Source organism: Archocentrus centrarchus, chromosome 12 (genome assembly GCF_007364275.1).
Source record: "Archocentrus centrarchus isolate MPI-CPG fArcCen1 chromosome 12, fArcCen1, whole genome shotgun sequence".
Taxonomy (NCBI): Eukaryota; Metazoa; Chordata; class Actinopteri; order Cichliformes; family Cichlidae; genus Archocentrus; species Archocentrus centrarchus.
The window spans coordinates 5,476,600-5,494,311 of NC_044357.1; the positions used below are offsets into that span (position 1 = coordinate 5,476,600).

Here is a 17,712-nt window from a genome sequence, read left to right on the forward strand (position 1 = left end):
TTGTATATGAATGAATGAAACAATTTCACCGCACCTTTTAAAAATACCTCAAACCCTCTGCCCAGCTAGCACTTAAACAAAGAAAGTGACGCACGCATAAGGCTACATAGTTTCTAATATTTATATCAGTTCTTGACAAATAACTAAAAAAGCCTGTGACCAGCTCAGACTAAAGAGAGGAAGGAATTAATGAGTAAATGAGTGCTTGCATGTGCACTGAGCAGTCTTTTAAGGGGATGTGCAGGGCACTGCTTTGATGGGGCCCTCGGTATTCCTGTCACGCCCAAGGCACTATCCATTACAGCTCATTACCCGGGGAGAGAATAAAAGAAAGTAGAGACCCTTGGCCATGCTTGCCTGAGCTCACAGAAGACGCAGCAGGGTTAAACATCAACCAAGCCACGAAATCCCACCAGCTGGGCAGGTGTCAACAACACTAGGATTGTAAACACAGCTATAATTGTTCTGGGGATGATTCTTTGACAAACCGTGCACATAGTAAAGTTAACCAAGTAGCAATAAAAAAAGTTCTGTTTTCAAAGTCAATTGCAGAATAGAAAATAAAAAAAAGAACTGATTATCTGCATTTCTGCAAAAAATGTGGTCTTCATTGAAGTTGCACGTGTAGACACAATCTGACTCATGTAATCACTCAAGCTGCTGGATGGAGAATATAAATAAACTTCTGTGATAATGACTTTTCCAGACGCCCCTTGGATACAGACGTTCCAATTAACAAAGCGAGATTGGAAATGTGGGTCGTAGAGGTGGCTTTTCTCCATAAATAAAGACATGTAAAGTCTGGTTACTGACAAAGTCGGAGCTTCAAAGGAAAAACTGGTTGTTGTGAACCATGCCGCTATCACAACAGCTTTCACAGAACCTCAGCGGAAGCACGAGATGTGAGGGGTGTGCAGAGCCGGAAAAGTCTCCCCACGCTCGTGAAGCTTTTTTTCTTTCCCCTTTTGAAAATTGAATTTTCATCTTCTTTATCGTCTCCTTTGTCATCATCATCTTCTTCTTGCTGCTCCCTTTAGGGGTCGTTACAGTGGATCATCTGCCTCCATCTCACCCTATCCCCAGCATCCTCCTCTGCCACACCAGCCCTGTGCATCTCCTCCTCCAGTATGTCCATGGCTCTGCCTTTGGCCAGAGCCAGTTTCCACCCTGTTCTGTCAATCCTGCCAGTCAGCAGCACCTGTGGCGGTCATTGTTAACCTTTGCACGGACTGATCCAGTATGGGAAATCTACTGATGATCCCCATGTTTGATTTGGCAAAGATTTTATGCCAGATGCCCTTTCTGACACAAACATCCCCATGTACTTGGGGCCAGCATTTTCCAACACTTGTACATAGATTTCGACCTAGAATATGTAGTTGCTTGTTAACAAAACTTACACAAAGCCTGTGGAAGTGTATGAACTGTGTGAGTGTACGGACTACTGAAAGAGCAGTCCAGTAACCAGCAGCAGTCTCATTCAGATTATCTTAGTTATAGTACAGAAGGTACTTTGAGGACTCTTTGTACCAATGTTCTAACCTTGGATATCAATTTAAAACTTGTTCCGTTAGACTCTAATTGAAACAGGGAAAAAAAAAAAACAAACACTGTTATGCCTTCAAAGCTGAATAGCCATGTCTGTCCTTGGAGCAAATGAAGGCACATGATTAATCAACCCTTCTGAATCATCTGCTTCTGTCTGGTCACCAAAAACAGCATTGCATGACTCTAAAATTATTAAAATCTCTATTATATGCTCCAACAGAAAAAAAAAAAAAGTACAATGAAGTCTTACAATCATCACCAACTCAGAGGCTTTACATTTTCAGATGCTATTGATGGGTTCATTCAGTCTGTATGGGATAGACCTTAATACAGTACAGTGGTGGGTGAAGCCTGCTCTGTAAAGCTGATTATTACTCTGCTGTTTCATCTGCACCAAATCACGCTGATGCATTATAAATTCAGATGGCAAAAAGGGAAGGATGCCAAAAACAGAAAGAAAGAGACGCAAACTTTCCCCGTCTAATTATACGGCTGCAATGAACATAATTAAAGCGCTGGCAAAAAATTCTGTAACTGAGCATTTGATTGTTGTCACTGCTAAGTACATTACTTTCTCTGGACAGCGTCCAAGCCATCATTCTTCATGTGTACGCATACACTGTGCAAGAAATCATCAATAAACACGGGATCAACATTTGAGATCATATATTCAGCGAGTGCAAGAATTAGATTGTTTTGCAGTATAAACTACAGAAGAGAGAAGAGGATCTGTGGGTAAATCTGCTAGCACCAAGTCAGGCTTAATGTAGCTGAAATCCACAATTAGTCTGCAGCTTAAAAAACAAAACAAAAAAAAAAAACAGCTCCAACATGACTATTAACATGAGGAGAAGGAAGTACGTAAGAGAGGGCCAGAGTGACAAATGAGAGAAATGTGCTACGGAGAAAAAGAATTAAATAAGAGAGAAAGTCAAAGACAAAGGTGGCATATAAAAATATGTCAAGGGCTGATAGATTTTGGATGCTGGAAGACCAAAAACTGAATGTCAGTGAGTGAGTGAGATGTGAGGAGGGGATAGGAAGAGGAAAAAGGAAGAAAGGGAAGGAGCTTGAGAGGAGGTTGGATATTACAGTCGGACCACCTGGGGAATGTTTACAGAATTTAATAACTCTAAATGTCATCACTTTATTGGATTTATGGACGGATGTCTCTCTCCCATTATGCTGCACTCTTTCCATCATTCTCTCTCTCTCACTCACACACACCAGCAGCCCCACCTGCAACAGTTCACACTGGTACAGCTTTATGGAAAAATGACAGGGTGCTTGAATCATGTTACAGACAGACGTTCAGAGTTCAGACATAAAGCTTCTTACGACATACACAAAACCACCAAATCACCAAACACCTCACTTAAGAGACAACAAAGGATGTGACCATTACATGAATGTCATAAATGATTCAAGTGTCCCTGCTATCATATCTCACAAAGCAATAGTTTCAGAGCTGCCTCTGACATTACAGACCCTACTCATTCCTAAAATATCACCCCAAGGTCTGACGGTGTAATGTTCTCCTTTGGACAGATGAGGCCAAAGTGGAGATGATTGGTCATAATGCACAGCACCATGTTTGGCAAAAAACAAATGCAGCATATCAGCACAAACACTTCATACCAACTGTCAAGCATGGTGGTGGAGGGGTCATTGAGTCAGCCATGACCTCCTCTGTATAGCAAAGCATTTTAGAGTCAAATGTGAGGCCATCTGTATGACAGCTAAAGCTTTCCTGAAATTGGACCATACTACAGGACAGTGATCCCAAGCACAGCAGCAAATCTGAAACAGCATGGCTGAAAAAGGGTGGGTGGCTCTGCCCAACATGGTCATTGCACCAGCCAGTCAGGATTGGTGGAGTGAGATAAATGCTTCTGAGGAATACGCAGGAAGGCACATTCCCACAGTGCAGTGCTTCTCAATTATTTTCTGTTATCCCCCCCCCAAAGGAAGAAGAAAACCTTTTGCCCCCCCCCACACTCTCTGCCGCGACTATAAATAGTCACGGCACAGCCTGCTGCTACGCCATAGTACTATTACTTAATGCGCACACTCTGACAATCAGAGCACAACTGCCACCTACTGTAGTGGATGTGCAATTACACTTAATTCTAGTACGGCAAAAAAAAAAAAGCATGTTCCCCGGGGTCAGACGTGCCCCTCTGGTAGCGCACTGCGCCCCCTCAAGGGGGTGCACCCCACTATTTGAGAAGCACTGCCATAGTGAGACATCTCACTCATGCTACTCTGAGAACCGGGGTTATGCAAGTAACCTAAAGTTCTATTATTGCTACTGATTCAGAGTATACTCAGTATTTCACAAGACAAGACTGATTAGTCCTGTGGAAACTTTGTTCACATGACTGCATAATAAGTGCCAGTGAGTCAAAGCCACTAACCATATTGTGTTATTGTAGTGCTACTTTACAAGCCATTTACTACATTTACTACATTTTATCATGTACATCCATTGTCTATGAACCCATTTTTTGTTCAGGACTTGTCCCTTTCTGCTATGGTATCGTGTGTACTGTAAACATAACTACAGCATATGGAGAGATGAGAGACATGGCACCAAAACAGGAAGAGGAATGTGGATGTTATAAATCAGCTCAGCTGCTCTATTTATGTGCTAATATTCAGAGCTGAATTCTGTGAGTGACGGGAAAAAAGGCTGGTGTGTTATAAAAACCCATGAGTCACTGGTGCCACCATGCTAAAAACTGCAGTTACCCAAACACAAAGACACACACTTGCACACAGAGATATGCATAAAATTACAGGCACAGAATCACAAACACATAATCAAAATCACCGCATTTCAAATCAACTCCTTCTGTGACCACAAATCCACAAAGGCAACTGTTCCTGTACTCGATAAGAGGCTAGACAGACCGGAAGAAAGGGGTTAGTACTCTCTACAGCAATGATGCCATTAATGATGTGGGTGCACTCAAGATAGCTGGAAGAATGATTGTAGTACCTGAAAGACTGCATGTGTATGAGTGAAATAATACAACTATATAAAGGGTATAACTGGATTTCAGTCCAGTTGGAACATGGCACTTGCAATGTCAAGATCTAAGACACACACACACACACACACACACACACACACACACACACACACACACACACACACACACACACACACACCCCTGTTTGAATATTTAATGAGTCATACAATGTATAAATGATCCTGAAATACAATGGCCAGTGACATCTAACATGCTGCAATGAAGAGAAAAGCAGCAGATAGAGAGGAGAGAGTCGGAGGTTATGTGGCGACATGACACTATATTCTGTTCAACTTTGATGTCTAACAGTAGTTTTCAAAGCCAAAAACTGCTTTTCTGTGGGCTTATTAAATAATTACTTATTCTCAAAGAAGCATTTACTATATAAATGTATAAGTTTTTACAGGAAAAAAATATATTTAATGATATTAACTGCTTAATCCAAATGAGGCACTCTGCTGTTGCCCACACATCACAACCAATTTGATATTCATCAGCATGTCCAAGCAAGGTCAGTGCAGATCAGATGGTGGAGCAGCCGCTACAGCAGTAAGGGTCAGATAATCTCTGATACGAGAAAAGCGTCCAGGGTCGTTCAGAGCAGCGGAGAACAACAAGAGGCATACAAGGGCACAATAAGGTCAGTGCAATAAATTGCATCATTTGCAGCTATATAGATACCAGCCTGAATTGCAGAACTAATGGCCAAAAATGGGTGCAGATTGAGAAATGAGCATAATATTTATTTGGCAGATGTATCTACTGATAAGGTTGCACTCAAGTCCAAAGCTAGTGTTGCACTTTCCACAGCTAGGGTAGGAGTGACATAAATTTTGTCACGAGTGTGTACGCAATACTCTGTGCACACACTCATGTACTCTCTGCGATCCTAAAAGGGTAAATCCAAAATGAACAAGAGAGGAGGTGCATAATTTGTTTTTATAAGATGATAAAGACAACTGAATATTTATTAAACCATACTGGTAATTTTTTTTTTTTTTTGTATTGTGTCCTTCTGGAAGAAAATACCACAAATTACTGGAATATATATTTGCAAATTTTTATTTGTTACTAACGCAAAGCTGTTGTACTCTTCTTGCCCACAACAGTAACAGAATTGCAAAGGCACTTTTTTTTTCCCGCCCACAAACAACTGGAATTGCTTCCTCATTTTCAATACAAAGGTCAGCGTGGCGGTGCAGTGTTTAGCATTTCCATCACAGCAAGAAGGTTCCTGGGTGGAACCTCGGGGCCTTTCTGCATGCACTTTGCACGTTCTCCCTCTTCCTGCTTGGGTTTTCCCCATAGTCCAAAGAAATACATAACAGGCTAGAAACTGTGTGGATTTTCAAGACTATGTTTATCCAAAGACTAGGTTTTCCATTCCTTTCCCTCAACTGATAGCAACGTGTGCACAACCTATTACGGTCTCCTGATGACACACTGCACCTGACAACCCAAAGACCCTTGAAAAATAACCCAGTTAAATGGTAGAGATAATCTGGTATGAGCACTTGTAAGCCTAATGAAATACAAATGCACAAATATTCTTTAGGCAACGCAGATAACGTTAAAAAAAAAAAAAAAGTTGGTGTACACAGTGTCAGCGTGCGTGCACACACATTGCTGTGCTTGTGTTTTGCTGAAGATAGGAGTGCTCAGCGAGTGTCCACCCTCTGATTAACACAGATGAATATTTCATTTCAGAAGTCCAGCTGCTCCTCATCTGCAGGTCTCTCTCCTGAGTCTGCCTCAGGCTACAATCCCTAACAATGTCATCACAGCTAACAACCCACACAGTGAAAATGTATGCGTGTGTTCACATGATTCCATGTCTGCTTCTCTCTGCAAATAGTAATAATTCATGGCTTGAGAAATGTAATAGAAGATTATAAAATAATTACTTATACAATGGTCAGAGAGCTTACTTGATTCTGATTGGCTGCAGGGAGACCATGGCAACAGGGACAAAGTCAAAGCCTACCATTTACATTTTATTGCAACGCTAACAAGCTGATGTTTAATAAGTCTAATAAAGCAGATGCAATTCTTTTAACCTATTTGGTGAATATCAAAAATCTTGCAGCTTAAAATACAGATGTTGAAAAGAAAAAAGGAGTACCGGGAAAATGGTAATAATGGAACCCAACAATGGCAGTTTGAAAGCTGCTATGCTGATGACCTGAATGAGACACCACGGGAGTTTTATGCCACTGTCTGCTCCATCAAGGCTAGGGAAGACTAAAGCGTTGACAGCCTGAGACGTTGGAGGGCTATTAATTATTATTTAGCTGAATTCAGTGGCATTACACACACCAAATTCAAAACCGGAAATGTGGTGTTCAAAGCCATCCTTAAACAACACAGAAAAAGCAGACACCAGGCTCCACTAGCCCTGCATCTTTAATTCAGAACTTAAACTCATTAGTAATTCCACTGCCCTCTCAATACGCTCCTTGGCCTGGGCAGAAAAGTCTAGTATGACATCCAACTATATTTGGCTCAGCGTGGTAGGGAGGGCAAGCTATTTGACGTCTTTCATCATGCATAGAGATGATGATGGGGTTGAATATGTAAGCCTGGTGCACATTCCACAAGGACCCGGATGACCCACACAAAGCAAACCTAGCGGTTTTATATTTTTAAGCCCTGAAGTTCTGGTGTGACCTGCTGCAAATTTAAAGAAATATAACTGTTATACATGTATTTAACAAAGGTCCATCAGATAATTAATCTTTCTTCTACCATCAGAAGTCCACTGTGGTCTCTAATGTGTGGTACAGCAGGCAGCCAGTGGGACTTCACTTCCCAGGGAACATGCTTTAAAGCGGCAAAGAGGTTATTACACTTAATGTCTTAATGTGTCTTGCGCAAATCTCTGAAGCACCGCTGTGGGTCGGCTCTCTGTCGCCGGCCTGGAGAGCCATCAGATAATGTGGGTGACAAGCCATCGACGCGAGGGCAGCCTGGGGGCTTACTGAGCTCCGGCAGTGCAGGAGAGACGAGGACGGAGCCACGTCTTGTCGTCTTCCAATGTCCTGACAAACACTGGCCCGACAAGTATTACGGCCAGTCTCCAGCTGTCAAACACCCTCCTTCACAAAGGCTGCTTTGTTGGATTTGCCTGTGTTTCTCTGTCAAATTTCGCAGTAAACACACCTGCAGTTTTATTTAAGATTAAATAAAATGGCTGTTTTTTTTTTTTTTAATTTGGAAGAAAGTGGAAGAAAATCTTCAATTCACATCTTGATCCTTCAGCGTTACACATTAGTGACCATTTGTTCACGAGGATCCTGATATTGCTTTGGGGGCACTGACGTGGCTGGGTGCCTTGCTAGCCTTGTGGTTAAGCATAATTCCAAATATAGGAATGCACCAATATCATGGATCATGAACTTTCGTACACAGAGCCAGCAGATGGTCAAAGCAGGCAGCACAGCTTCCACAACTGCAATGGTGAGTACAGGACCGCCTCAAAGGTGCGTACTCAGTACAGTATTGTTCATGATGCTGACACATGACTGCTCTACAAGTTTCAACAAGGACCGCATCATAAAGTTTCTGGATAACACTACTGTTGCGGGCCTCATCAGCAATGATAGTGAGTCAGCATGCAGAAGGGAGGTGGAGGAATTGACAGCCTGGTGTCAAACACACAACCTCACTCTCAACACAGAGAAAACTGAAGACTTCAGGAGGGCCAGTTCCAGCCATCACTCTCTGCTGATCATCAATAGTTCTGCATTAGAGAGGGGGTAAAAGCACAAAGTTCGGGGGTACTTCTAACGGACAATATGACTTCCAGTCACAACACTGCTGCCATCATTAAAAAAGGCCCAGCAGTGCCTCGACCACCCACGCAGACTGAACAGAGCGAACCTTCCCACTCCAGACATGATCATTTTATATCGAGGCATCGCTTACTTTTACTTCCTGGTTTGGCGATGGCAAATTAGAGGAAAGACAGAAAATTAAGCGGGGCTGTAAGAACAGTAGAAAAGATGATTGATGCCTTGCTCCCATGCCAGCTATCTCTGCTGGATATTTACAACCAGCGCTGCAATGCAAATGACCCCACTCATCCTTCTCACAGCCTGTTTTCACTCATGCAGTAGGGAAAAGGCACAGGAGCAGACTCCTATCAGACTGATGGGCCAGAACAACAGAACAGAAAGGGCTTTGCATAACCACCAGTTTATCTGCACTATTATTTTGATAAATTTGAACTAGCATGTTATTCAATCATCACTATCACTTTTGACCCGTGATCTGTGATGTAATTTTATTACAGACTTACACATATTTATTATCATAGTGCTATTTTGCACTGTACATGCCTTTTATTCCTGCTATATGCAAAAAGCTATATTGTTTTCATGTAATTGCATCTAAACTAATAACGCCAGCACATTAGTATCAGCTGATACCGGCAAATAAGTTCACGGCAGCAAGGCAGAGGTTCATTTGTTGTGTCATATCAATTTCACACTTGCGAATTGTGTAAGTATTAAAGAGTCAACTATCTTTGTTTTCCTGGAACAAGTAATACAGTAATACAAATGTAATCACACACACATGCACACAATTTGGCATTAGCCCAGAATATACAGGTGCATCCCATGTCAAACTGTATGAATCTTAAAAAAAATTATAAAAACTATTTTCCCTCCACTCTCATGTGCTGGCAATATATGCAGGAAAATCCCCAACTTATCCTCTATAAGGAATTAAGAGATGAGGTAAAGGGCAGAACTCGGAGTCCATTACTTCCTTACAGTGCACGTGTCATTGGGTGTTATCCAAAGTGTTTCTGTAACTCTCTAACCATACAGGGGGAACAGTAGTGGTCAGTGTTTGAGATGCTCAGTGAATACTAAAAATGCTTGCTGCATCTCCAGCATTCAAGTCTAAACGTGTGCACGCCAAGGAGCTTTCAGGGGATAGGATTCCCTCCCTCCTCTCTCTTCAGTCCACCTCTCCTGCATCTCATCATCTCTTTTCTTTCTCCTTGCCAGTTCCCAAGCCTGTCTTCTTATGCAGCCTCCCCTGTGGGGAGGGAGCTCTCAGGCTGACAGGGAGTGTCACTGACTCCTCTCACAGCACATTACTCTCTCATTCGGCATCTTTCTCATCCTTTCTCCCTCTTTTTCCACGCAGACACAAAAGCGCACACACATATGCTAGGATATCCATCGCCTGCCCAAATAACATCTAAGAAGAGTGTAAATAAGAGAGCAGCATTTCTCTCTTCTTCCGCTACATGCGGGTATGTGTTTGGAGGTGCACCATTACACAGGAGTCAGTGTGTGCATTTTGCAGTTGAGGTGTGTGCCGTCTGTGCATTTCTGTGTTAAGCCAGGAGAGATAAGACACCTCCTGGACATTCCAATTTCCTGTCCCGTATTTACCTTCTTTGTTGAGCGCTTTATCAGTGAAACACACAAATGCTGATAGGTTAGGCAACCTTGGGGAGAGGGAGGGGTAAACTGAGCAGTGATGAGGCTGGAACGGATGGAAGGGAGTGAGAATAGAAACACAGAAGCTATAAAAAAAAAAAAAATGTAGAAGTGGAAAGAGACTGAGAAAAAGACAGCGAGATAAAGAAGAGGAGGTTAGCTCATTTTGTCTGACTGCACCAAAGGAACAGTTCGCCGTGTTCCACACTGAACAATCGCTAGTGTCCTCTTGTGATAGTTTGACAGTAATGTTAATGCCTCATTAAAAGCATGAAGAGAGGCAGCCACTCAGGTCCAAGTTTTGAAATAGAAAGCCGTGGAACATCTCTTCAAATGCAGCAGCTCCATTAATTAAACCCCACAGATGGACATCCTGGCTTATTCCCAGACACACAAAAGATAGGTACTGGGAGTGATAGCTGTTAGTTATGCATGCACTTAAATAAAAAATTTAAAAAAAAAGACCATCAAAAATCCAGAGTGAGCTGAAAGTGTGATTACAGGTCACCGCAGCCTGGTGCGGAATACTAATTGACACTGCCAGGCAGGGGGCAAATATTTGCCAAGTGACTGAACTTCTGAGGAAATTAGGAGGCATTATGACAAACTGGCAATTATCACAGCTAGAAGCAAAACAATATTACATGAGTAGCACTGTGGGTAGAAAACCAAATATAGATCTGTACTGTATAGGCAGGACTAATAGATCTTGGTGGGTATGGCTGGTAAATATGGTAAAAGATTATCACACTCATGTTCTTCTTTTGGGTTTATCAATACACTACATTAAAACTGTTTTTAAGGAACTACTTATATCAGTCCTATAAATAAAAGTCTAAAATGCAGGCTTGTAGGAGATTGGATCTTGTGGAAGATGTCAGTCTCATGACTCATGACCAGTTTTGCTGATAGAGACACTGTTAATCACCACTCGAATAGTTTATTGAACGCTGTTTTTTTTAAGGTGGTATTTTCCAGCGTTTTAGCCTGTCGTTTAAGCAGCGCGGCTCCCATTTGGGAGTGTTGCATTAGCCAAAGTACGATCACGCACCTCGCATCTTGCTCATTTGCTTATTTATTACAGCTCTTAACATTTAAGGTTGTTGTGACTGTGCGACTGCTGGCATTCTCTGTGCTGACATGAAAAGGTTTCCTCAGGGACTGTAGATGTCTTTTTAATCTGACCTTCATACCAAAGTAATAGCATAAGATTGGTTCTCAGCTCCGGGGGTTGCCAAGTGTTGAAGCGCCAAAAAAAACAAAAAAAAAACAAAACAAAAAAAAAAAGACGGTTCCTCAAGCGGCCACGTGAAGCTGGCATTAAAAGCGTGTCGGTCCCCTTTAGACTCCTATGCTAAAACATCCAACTTTAAAGCAGAAGCAAGTTTACAGCTTTGGTGCTAAACATAATTCTGGTCTAGACGGCCGATTTCCTCGATCGGAACAACTGTACACAAGGTTACCATTGCAGTTTATTGTCAACAGTAAACCGTGTGTGCTTAGGCCTTATTGCAAAAACAAAAAACAAACATAACTAATATTTCAGCACAAGCTCTAACTTGAATCGCAGGCATATAACCTTAAATCCACAATTTAACTCCAAGTCAAAGACTGCGTGCTATGACATGACAAGAACGGATGAACAACAACAAAAAAAAGTGGATTTACGATTTTTTTATTTTTTTTTGCACTTATATTGCAACACAAATATGTCAACAGTGACCTAAATAACCAGCTGTCGGCCAAAGGAGAGCACAAGAAGTGATGTATGAAGAAGCTGAGGGTACAGGAACAATAACCAACAATTACCTGTCATTGTCAACACTCCTGAAGCCGGGAAGGATGTGTCTGAAGCTGGAATTGCGGTCAAGTTTGGGTTGACTCTTGGTGCGCTTTATGGAGCCCTTCAGCCGTCGACTTAGAAAACCCTGATGTGGAGAAAGACGTTCAATAAGACAGTGTCACTGCTTAACCTGGCAGCAAGACAGAACATATTAATACCAAGACTCAAGCTCCACATCCTAAATTCAAGGAGAGGTCAAATGTCCTGAAGAGTTCAAAGGTAATAAATGAGTACAGATCTCATAGCAAAGGCAGAAAAAGGCTCACACTGGGAAAAGTCAGTACAAGGTTAGACACACAAAACATTTCCCGAGTACAGAGAGACTACCAGCATATTCTCACACATTCCCAAAGAGCGCACGCATAAAACGGCGTTCGATCGCATGCACGAAGAAATTACAGCTCTTCCCACATCACTAATTATGCATTTGTGACAAATTTTGCGACGTGTTTTGTAATCATTTTTTTTCTGCAATGTTTCTATGGATGCACCCGTTTATTTATTTTGTTTTCTCACTCTTCTCTTTGTCTGAGTTGTTTTCTTCTTCTAACATCTGCAATCACACTCCCCCAAGCGCCTCGCCGTGTCCATGGCAACTGTTGGCTGGCATTAAAAGTGAGAGAATAATGAGATGCGCTGCATAAACAGTATGATGTTGCAAGTTTTCGAGAGACAAAATCCTGATTGTTCTATCGCCTTTTTTTTTTTGGTTTATTTTCAAGGCTTTACTGCAGGGACGATTATTAAGACTAAGAAAACCAAAAAAGGACTCTTAATAAAGGCGGTGTATACAGCATCTTCAGGGGAAAGCACAAAAAAGGAGGACATTTTGAAGCACGCTCGTATATATACTAAACTGATCAGCTGTTCAGGTGTAGCGTTTTCTTAAAATTAAACACAGCAGCTGTTTAATAGGCTGAATATGCACCGAGTGCCTCCTGGAAAAAATGTAGCGAAACAACTCATACCTATAGTGGTTTATCGCATTCTTATACAAGCTACAGGCTAAAAAGACCTCCCTGCTTCCCATTCGTGCCATTAACACACCTGTATAATTACCGCCTACAGTGTGAACAGGTCGCCCCAGGCAACAGTGGAATAGGGATAATTACAGTGACTTCCAGACAGCCTGCCAGCTGATCACAGAGGAGCCCCAGCATCCTGATGAACAACACCTGTCATCAGGAGGCGCTCTGGCCTGGGAACAAAGGCTTGCTAATGACAACACATTTAAGCTCACGCCAGTCATAAGAGTGGTTATGTATCATTAGCGGGTGCATATGTGGCGTGTGGTATCCAGCGTTGTGTTGGATATTGGATATTTATCCATATTTTCAAGGTTGAAGTTAGACACTCAAGTATGATGACAACAGTACTACTGTACTGTCAGTGGAATGCTGAGGAAATGTGTACTTAAAACAGCCACACGCACGCACGCACACACACACACACTTCTTTCTGAGTGTGCTGTTGGTGCACACTTACCATCCCACAATGCAATGCTCAAAGGAAACAGAGGAGCTACTCTCAGCTGCATCTGAATTTCTAGATGGTAGTGAGACAGCTGGAGGAAGATGTTGGGGAAAAGGACCAAAAACTAAATATAAAAGTACACAGAATCGATTTAACACCTCGCAAACCCGCCAGCCTATGAAAATAATAGTAAAATTCCTTTTGTGACTCTGGAAGTACAGTACTGCGCAAAAGTCTTGAGTTGCCCCTCATGTCTTTGTGTTTCGCTTCCAAACAGTCAGATTTTCTGAATGTCTCTCAAAGTTTTTCTTTGGACATTGGCTGCTTTTGCACTCATTTTCAATCCAATCTATTTGCCTAATAACACAGGCTGACAGGCATAAAATAGTACTTTTTTGCACCAGCAAGGCGATTCCCAAAGAGCTTATAAGGATGTCCTTAAAAAAAAAAAAAGTGAGGAAACTGGACAAGCGGAGAACAGGAGAACAAAAGAAGCGGTGGCAGACCCAAAAAAAATCCAGCAAAGACACGACACAGGACCTGAGAGATGCATCAATGGAAGGGCAGCTGTCAAGCAGCCATTCTTAAGGAAATATGGGGAACAGGCTGAAGTATGCCAAGTTACACAAGAACTGGGCTGAAAATCAGCGGCAGTTGGTACAAATTTCCAATTACTCTTCAGGATTATTCAAGTGGTTATAAGGTCTCTAGTGGTATGGCTAATGTGCACAGATATGACGCTGCTTTATGAAGAATCCCAAAGGCTGTGGGATATTACGCATTTAAATGCCAACATCAAACAGATCACACTGCGGGTGGTTATGAGATTTTTTTTAATTAACACCAGAATTTGGGCTCAAACAATAAGAACAACTGTTAAATATTTATTCTAATTGTAATTTAATGACATTTGCATTGGTTGTGTGTGTACTCCATGATAACAAATCATACTTTTTGGTATTGTATGCAAGTCTTATTTTAGCTAGATCTGACAACAGGTGCAAGCCCAGAGAGAAGCAGGCAGCAAATGGCTTACAATTGCTACCTGCCACCGGTGAACTCTGTTCAGGGGCCATTAGCTAAACGAACGGGGCTGAGTCACTGCTGTTAGCGAGAGAGACACCTGATGCTCTTGACAGGCCCCCTTCACTAAATCTAATTCGCTCCCAGTTCCTCTCGTATATTATTAGTCATATAAATACATAATTCATTCAATATGTGTATGCGAGGGCGTGAGCATGTGGTTTTGTGTGGGCATGTGGTTAAATTAGCATAGATGCCCACAGAAAACGGTGACAAATATGAGTCAGGCTCTGCAGCAGGATTGCACTTAGCGTCAGGGTTACCAACGTGACCAGAAGTCATTAAAGAAAGGTAAAAGATTTTGACCTTCTCGGCAGTGCAGCGCACACCTTTCTGCATTTCCACACATCATCATTCACAAATCCCTCTCGAAGTCATAGTACTTCCATTCTTCTTCTTTGTAAGCCCCCGGAGCGTGTGTGGTGCCTGCTACTGTTGGTATATTCACAGCTAACAAATTAAAATGCTCCCCCACCCCCTTTTTTTTTTCTCCCATTTGCAGAAATAAGTCAGTGAATAGAAACACGTCCCTGTAGGCGAGGTGGATTGATTAGTGGCTGCTCATTTTGTTTTTACTTCTTCCCTTCCCCTGATAGATGGCCTCAGAAGAATGGAGCAGAAAGAAAATTAGAATCAAGAAGAAAAGAGTGAGAGAGACACACACACACACACACACACACACACAAAGCTATAATTTCTCCATTTCACCCTCTCCGGTGCATGCAGAGAGTGACGTGACATTAAAAGGGAAAAAAAAAAAGACAGCGCTCCATATTTCAGTTAACCTGTCAAAGCCCTCACAGAGCAATTGGAAAGGGTACAGGTCAGCAGAAGAGAGCAACCTATTCTCCTCTCACGCTATTCCTCTCAAGAATGACTGATGCCTATATTAACATTAGCTTAAACCCCATGGGGCGACCAGACTGACTGAAATCTGGTCCAAAAAAATTTTTTAGCACCGAATTTGCCTTCAGCGCCTGATAGACGCAGAAATAGAGGTGGGACCAGTCAAAAATTGAGAAAATGACAGCGAGTGCCTGCAGAAAGGGATGAGCTATAGGAGCAGGATAAATGGAAAAAAAAGTGGAGCGCGATGTGGAGGTGGCAGAGCATGAGCTGATAGAAGAAGCAATAGAATGAAACTAAATGAGGGAGAAAGTGAGGAGAAAAGAATAGCAAACGAGTGACAAGGTCACTGGCGGATGAGGGCTATAGCAGAGGAGTAGCTGTTGAGAGAATCAAGCCAACATTAAAACCATAGACGCCCAAATAAGTCTGCCCCCCCACTGTGGTTAATAGTCCTGGGTGTTTGTCTGCGCAAATGTTACCAAACTACGTGACACCAATCACCACGCTGTAAGCAGAGATGGCCGACATCACTGTAGGAAGCTTGACCTCACCCCGTTATATCTTGCTGTACGCTCTCAAAGAAACTGACACCTAAATGAGATGCGTCACGCCATCGTTCTGCTGTGTGCTAAAGAAACTTCCTAATGAGAATACAGTCGCCCAGCGAGCTCAGTTTAACAATGCTCGATTCATTTTTAATTCAACAATGCTGCGGCGGGTCTTCACCAGCGTTACATGTTTTTCTCTGAGGTCAGGCCCTTTGCTCCCATTTACACACAGAAACAAGACGCAGCCTAAAGGGAGGCATTATGGTGAATTCCAGTGAGCTCCTTAATCAATTCATATTGTTATGGTTGACAGTTAAAGGGAAGGAGGGGGATCGAATATTCTGATCAACGAGCATCCTTAATAGGGAGGAGCGCTTCTGTCCTCCTTTATTGCGCTAGGCCCCTGAAATCTGTCTGTCAAAAGAATCCATCTATAATTAATACGATACTTGTTTACAGTGCGGCTCTGTGCATGCCTGTTTGTGTGTGAGTACATAACAGGTCTGCATTCTTGATTGTAATCTCAGCCTGTCCGAGTTCATTAAATCAGCACTAAGAGTTCAGCTCATTGTATAATTGGGCTTTTTTCTTCTTGAAATTAAAGTAAATGCTTGCAACGAGTTAATGCTATTCCCTTGGCTTGGCAATTCCAGGCTCCCTTAATGGGGGCTGATAGAATCAGTGCCTGGACAATCAGCAGGGTGTTCCCTGCTTTCACATCAACCTCTCTTGTCCTCCTCTAGAGCAACCTGATGAAAACAAGCGACCTACCTGTCCAATTAGACCCCCTGCTATTATCTAAGAGGAGCTAGAAGGTAGGGAGAATGGAGTTAGGGAGCGATAGGATAAAGAGCTGAGTCAAATCAATCCAGCCAGCAAGTGCAATCAGCAGGACGTGGACATGAGAGACTTAGATAAGATTTGTTTGTCTGCTCTTTAAACAAGCCCTGGATATTAGAAAGTACCAAGTTGTAACTTTTACATTTAAAGTTTGAAAAATTTCCACTATTTTTGAATTGGCTTTGAAAGATTAGGCTCAGAAGAGATTTTATTCTTGCCTACTGGTGAGAAGTTGTTTTAGAGGAGTCGTGCTTTTGCATGCGAGCGAATGCGCACGTGCACGCGTGCACGCGGATTCCGTGGTGCGCGTTCAGATCCCGAATCCAGTCGCTGCAAAGTACATGACAAAAAACCATTTTGACAGATTTAGCTCAAGGCCTAGGAGGACTACTTTAGATGTCACCACAACTCTTTTCACTAGAAGAAAAGTGTGGGGTGGTTTGTTATTGCTGAAAAGTGGAAGATGCGGGAGGGAAGGAGAAGAAAACCACTGCCTGTCTTCCAGTTTGCACTCCAATATTAGTGCGTGCGCCGTGTCTGTACCTTATCCATCTATCCACCCACCCGTGATTCAGGCTCAATTCAAAGGGCTCTATTAGCACGAAACTATCAATAAATAACACTGTCAGAATTTACAACAATATCATGAATGTTCATATACTATTATTAATAATATACCGGTCATTCATACAGTCATTGTATAAATACTGGGCATAGAGACATGCCCCGTCTCTTTATCCAAAGAACATTTTAATTTTGTCATTAAGTGCTTTGAATCCGAGTTGAATTTGAAAGCACTTTTCAATTATGTGTGTTTCTGCAGTCATTAGTCAGTAGGAAACAGACATCATCAGCATAAAACAGCAACTTCACTTCTCTATCTGGGGGTGGGGGGGGGGCTCCAGGAATAGCACACTGTTTAAAGTGAACAGCAAGTTTCTGTATAGCCCAGTACAGCTGTGTATTAATCTCTACTAATGTACAAGTATCTGTATGATCTGCTAGTCCCTGTGTTGGTCACATCATCTTGTTTCCCC

At 42.2% G+C, this 17,712-nt stretch overlaps 1 protein-coding gene across 4 annotated transcripts in view; it reads right to left on the reverse strand.

The window, feature by feature from the left end:
- LOC115789189 (disabled homolog 2-interacting protein) overlaps positions 1-17,712 on the reverse strand; it is a 124,317-nt gene that overhangs the window by 54,790 nt on the left and 51,815 nt on the right. For all 4 annotated transcript variants that reach the window (XM_030742473.1, XM_030742470.1, XM_030742471.1 and 1 more), the window contains exon 3: positions 11,849-11,967. In XM_030742473.1, coding sequence (XP_030598333.1) covers positions 11,849-11,967 — 119 coding nt within the window. The remainder of the gene's footprint in view (positions 1-11,848; positions 11,968-17,712) is intronic.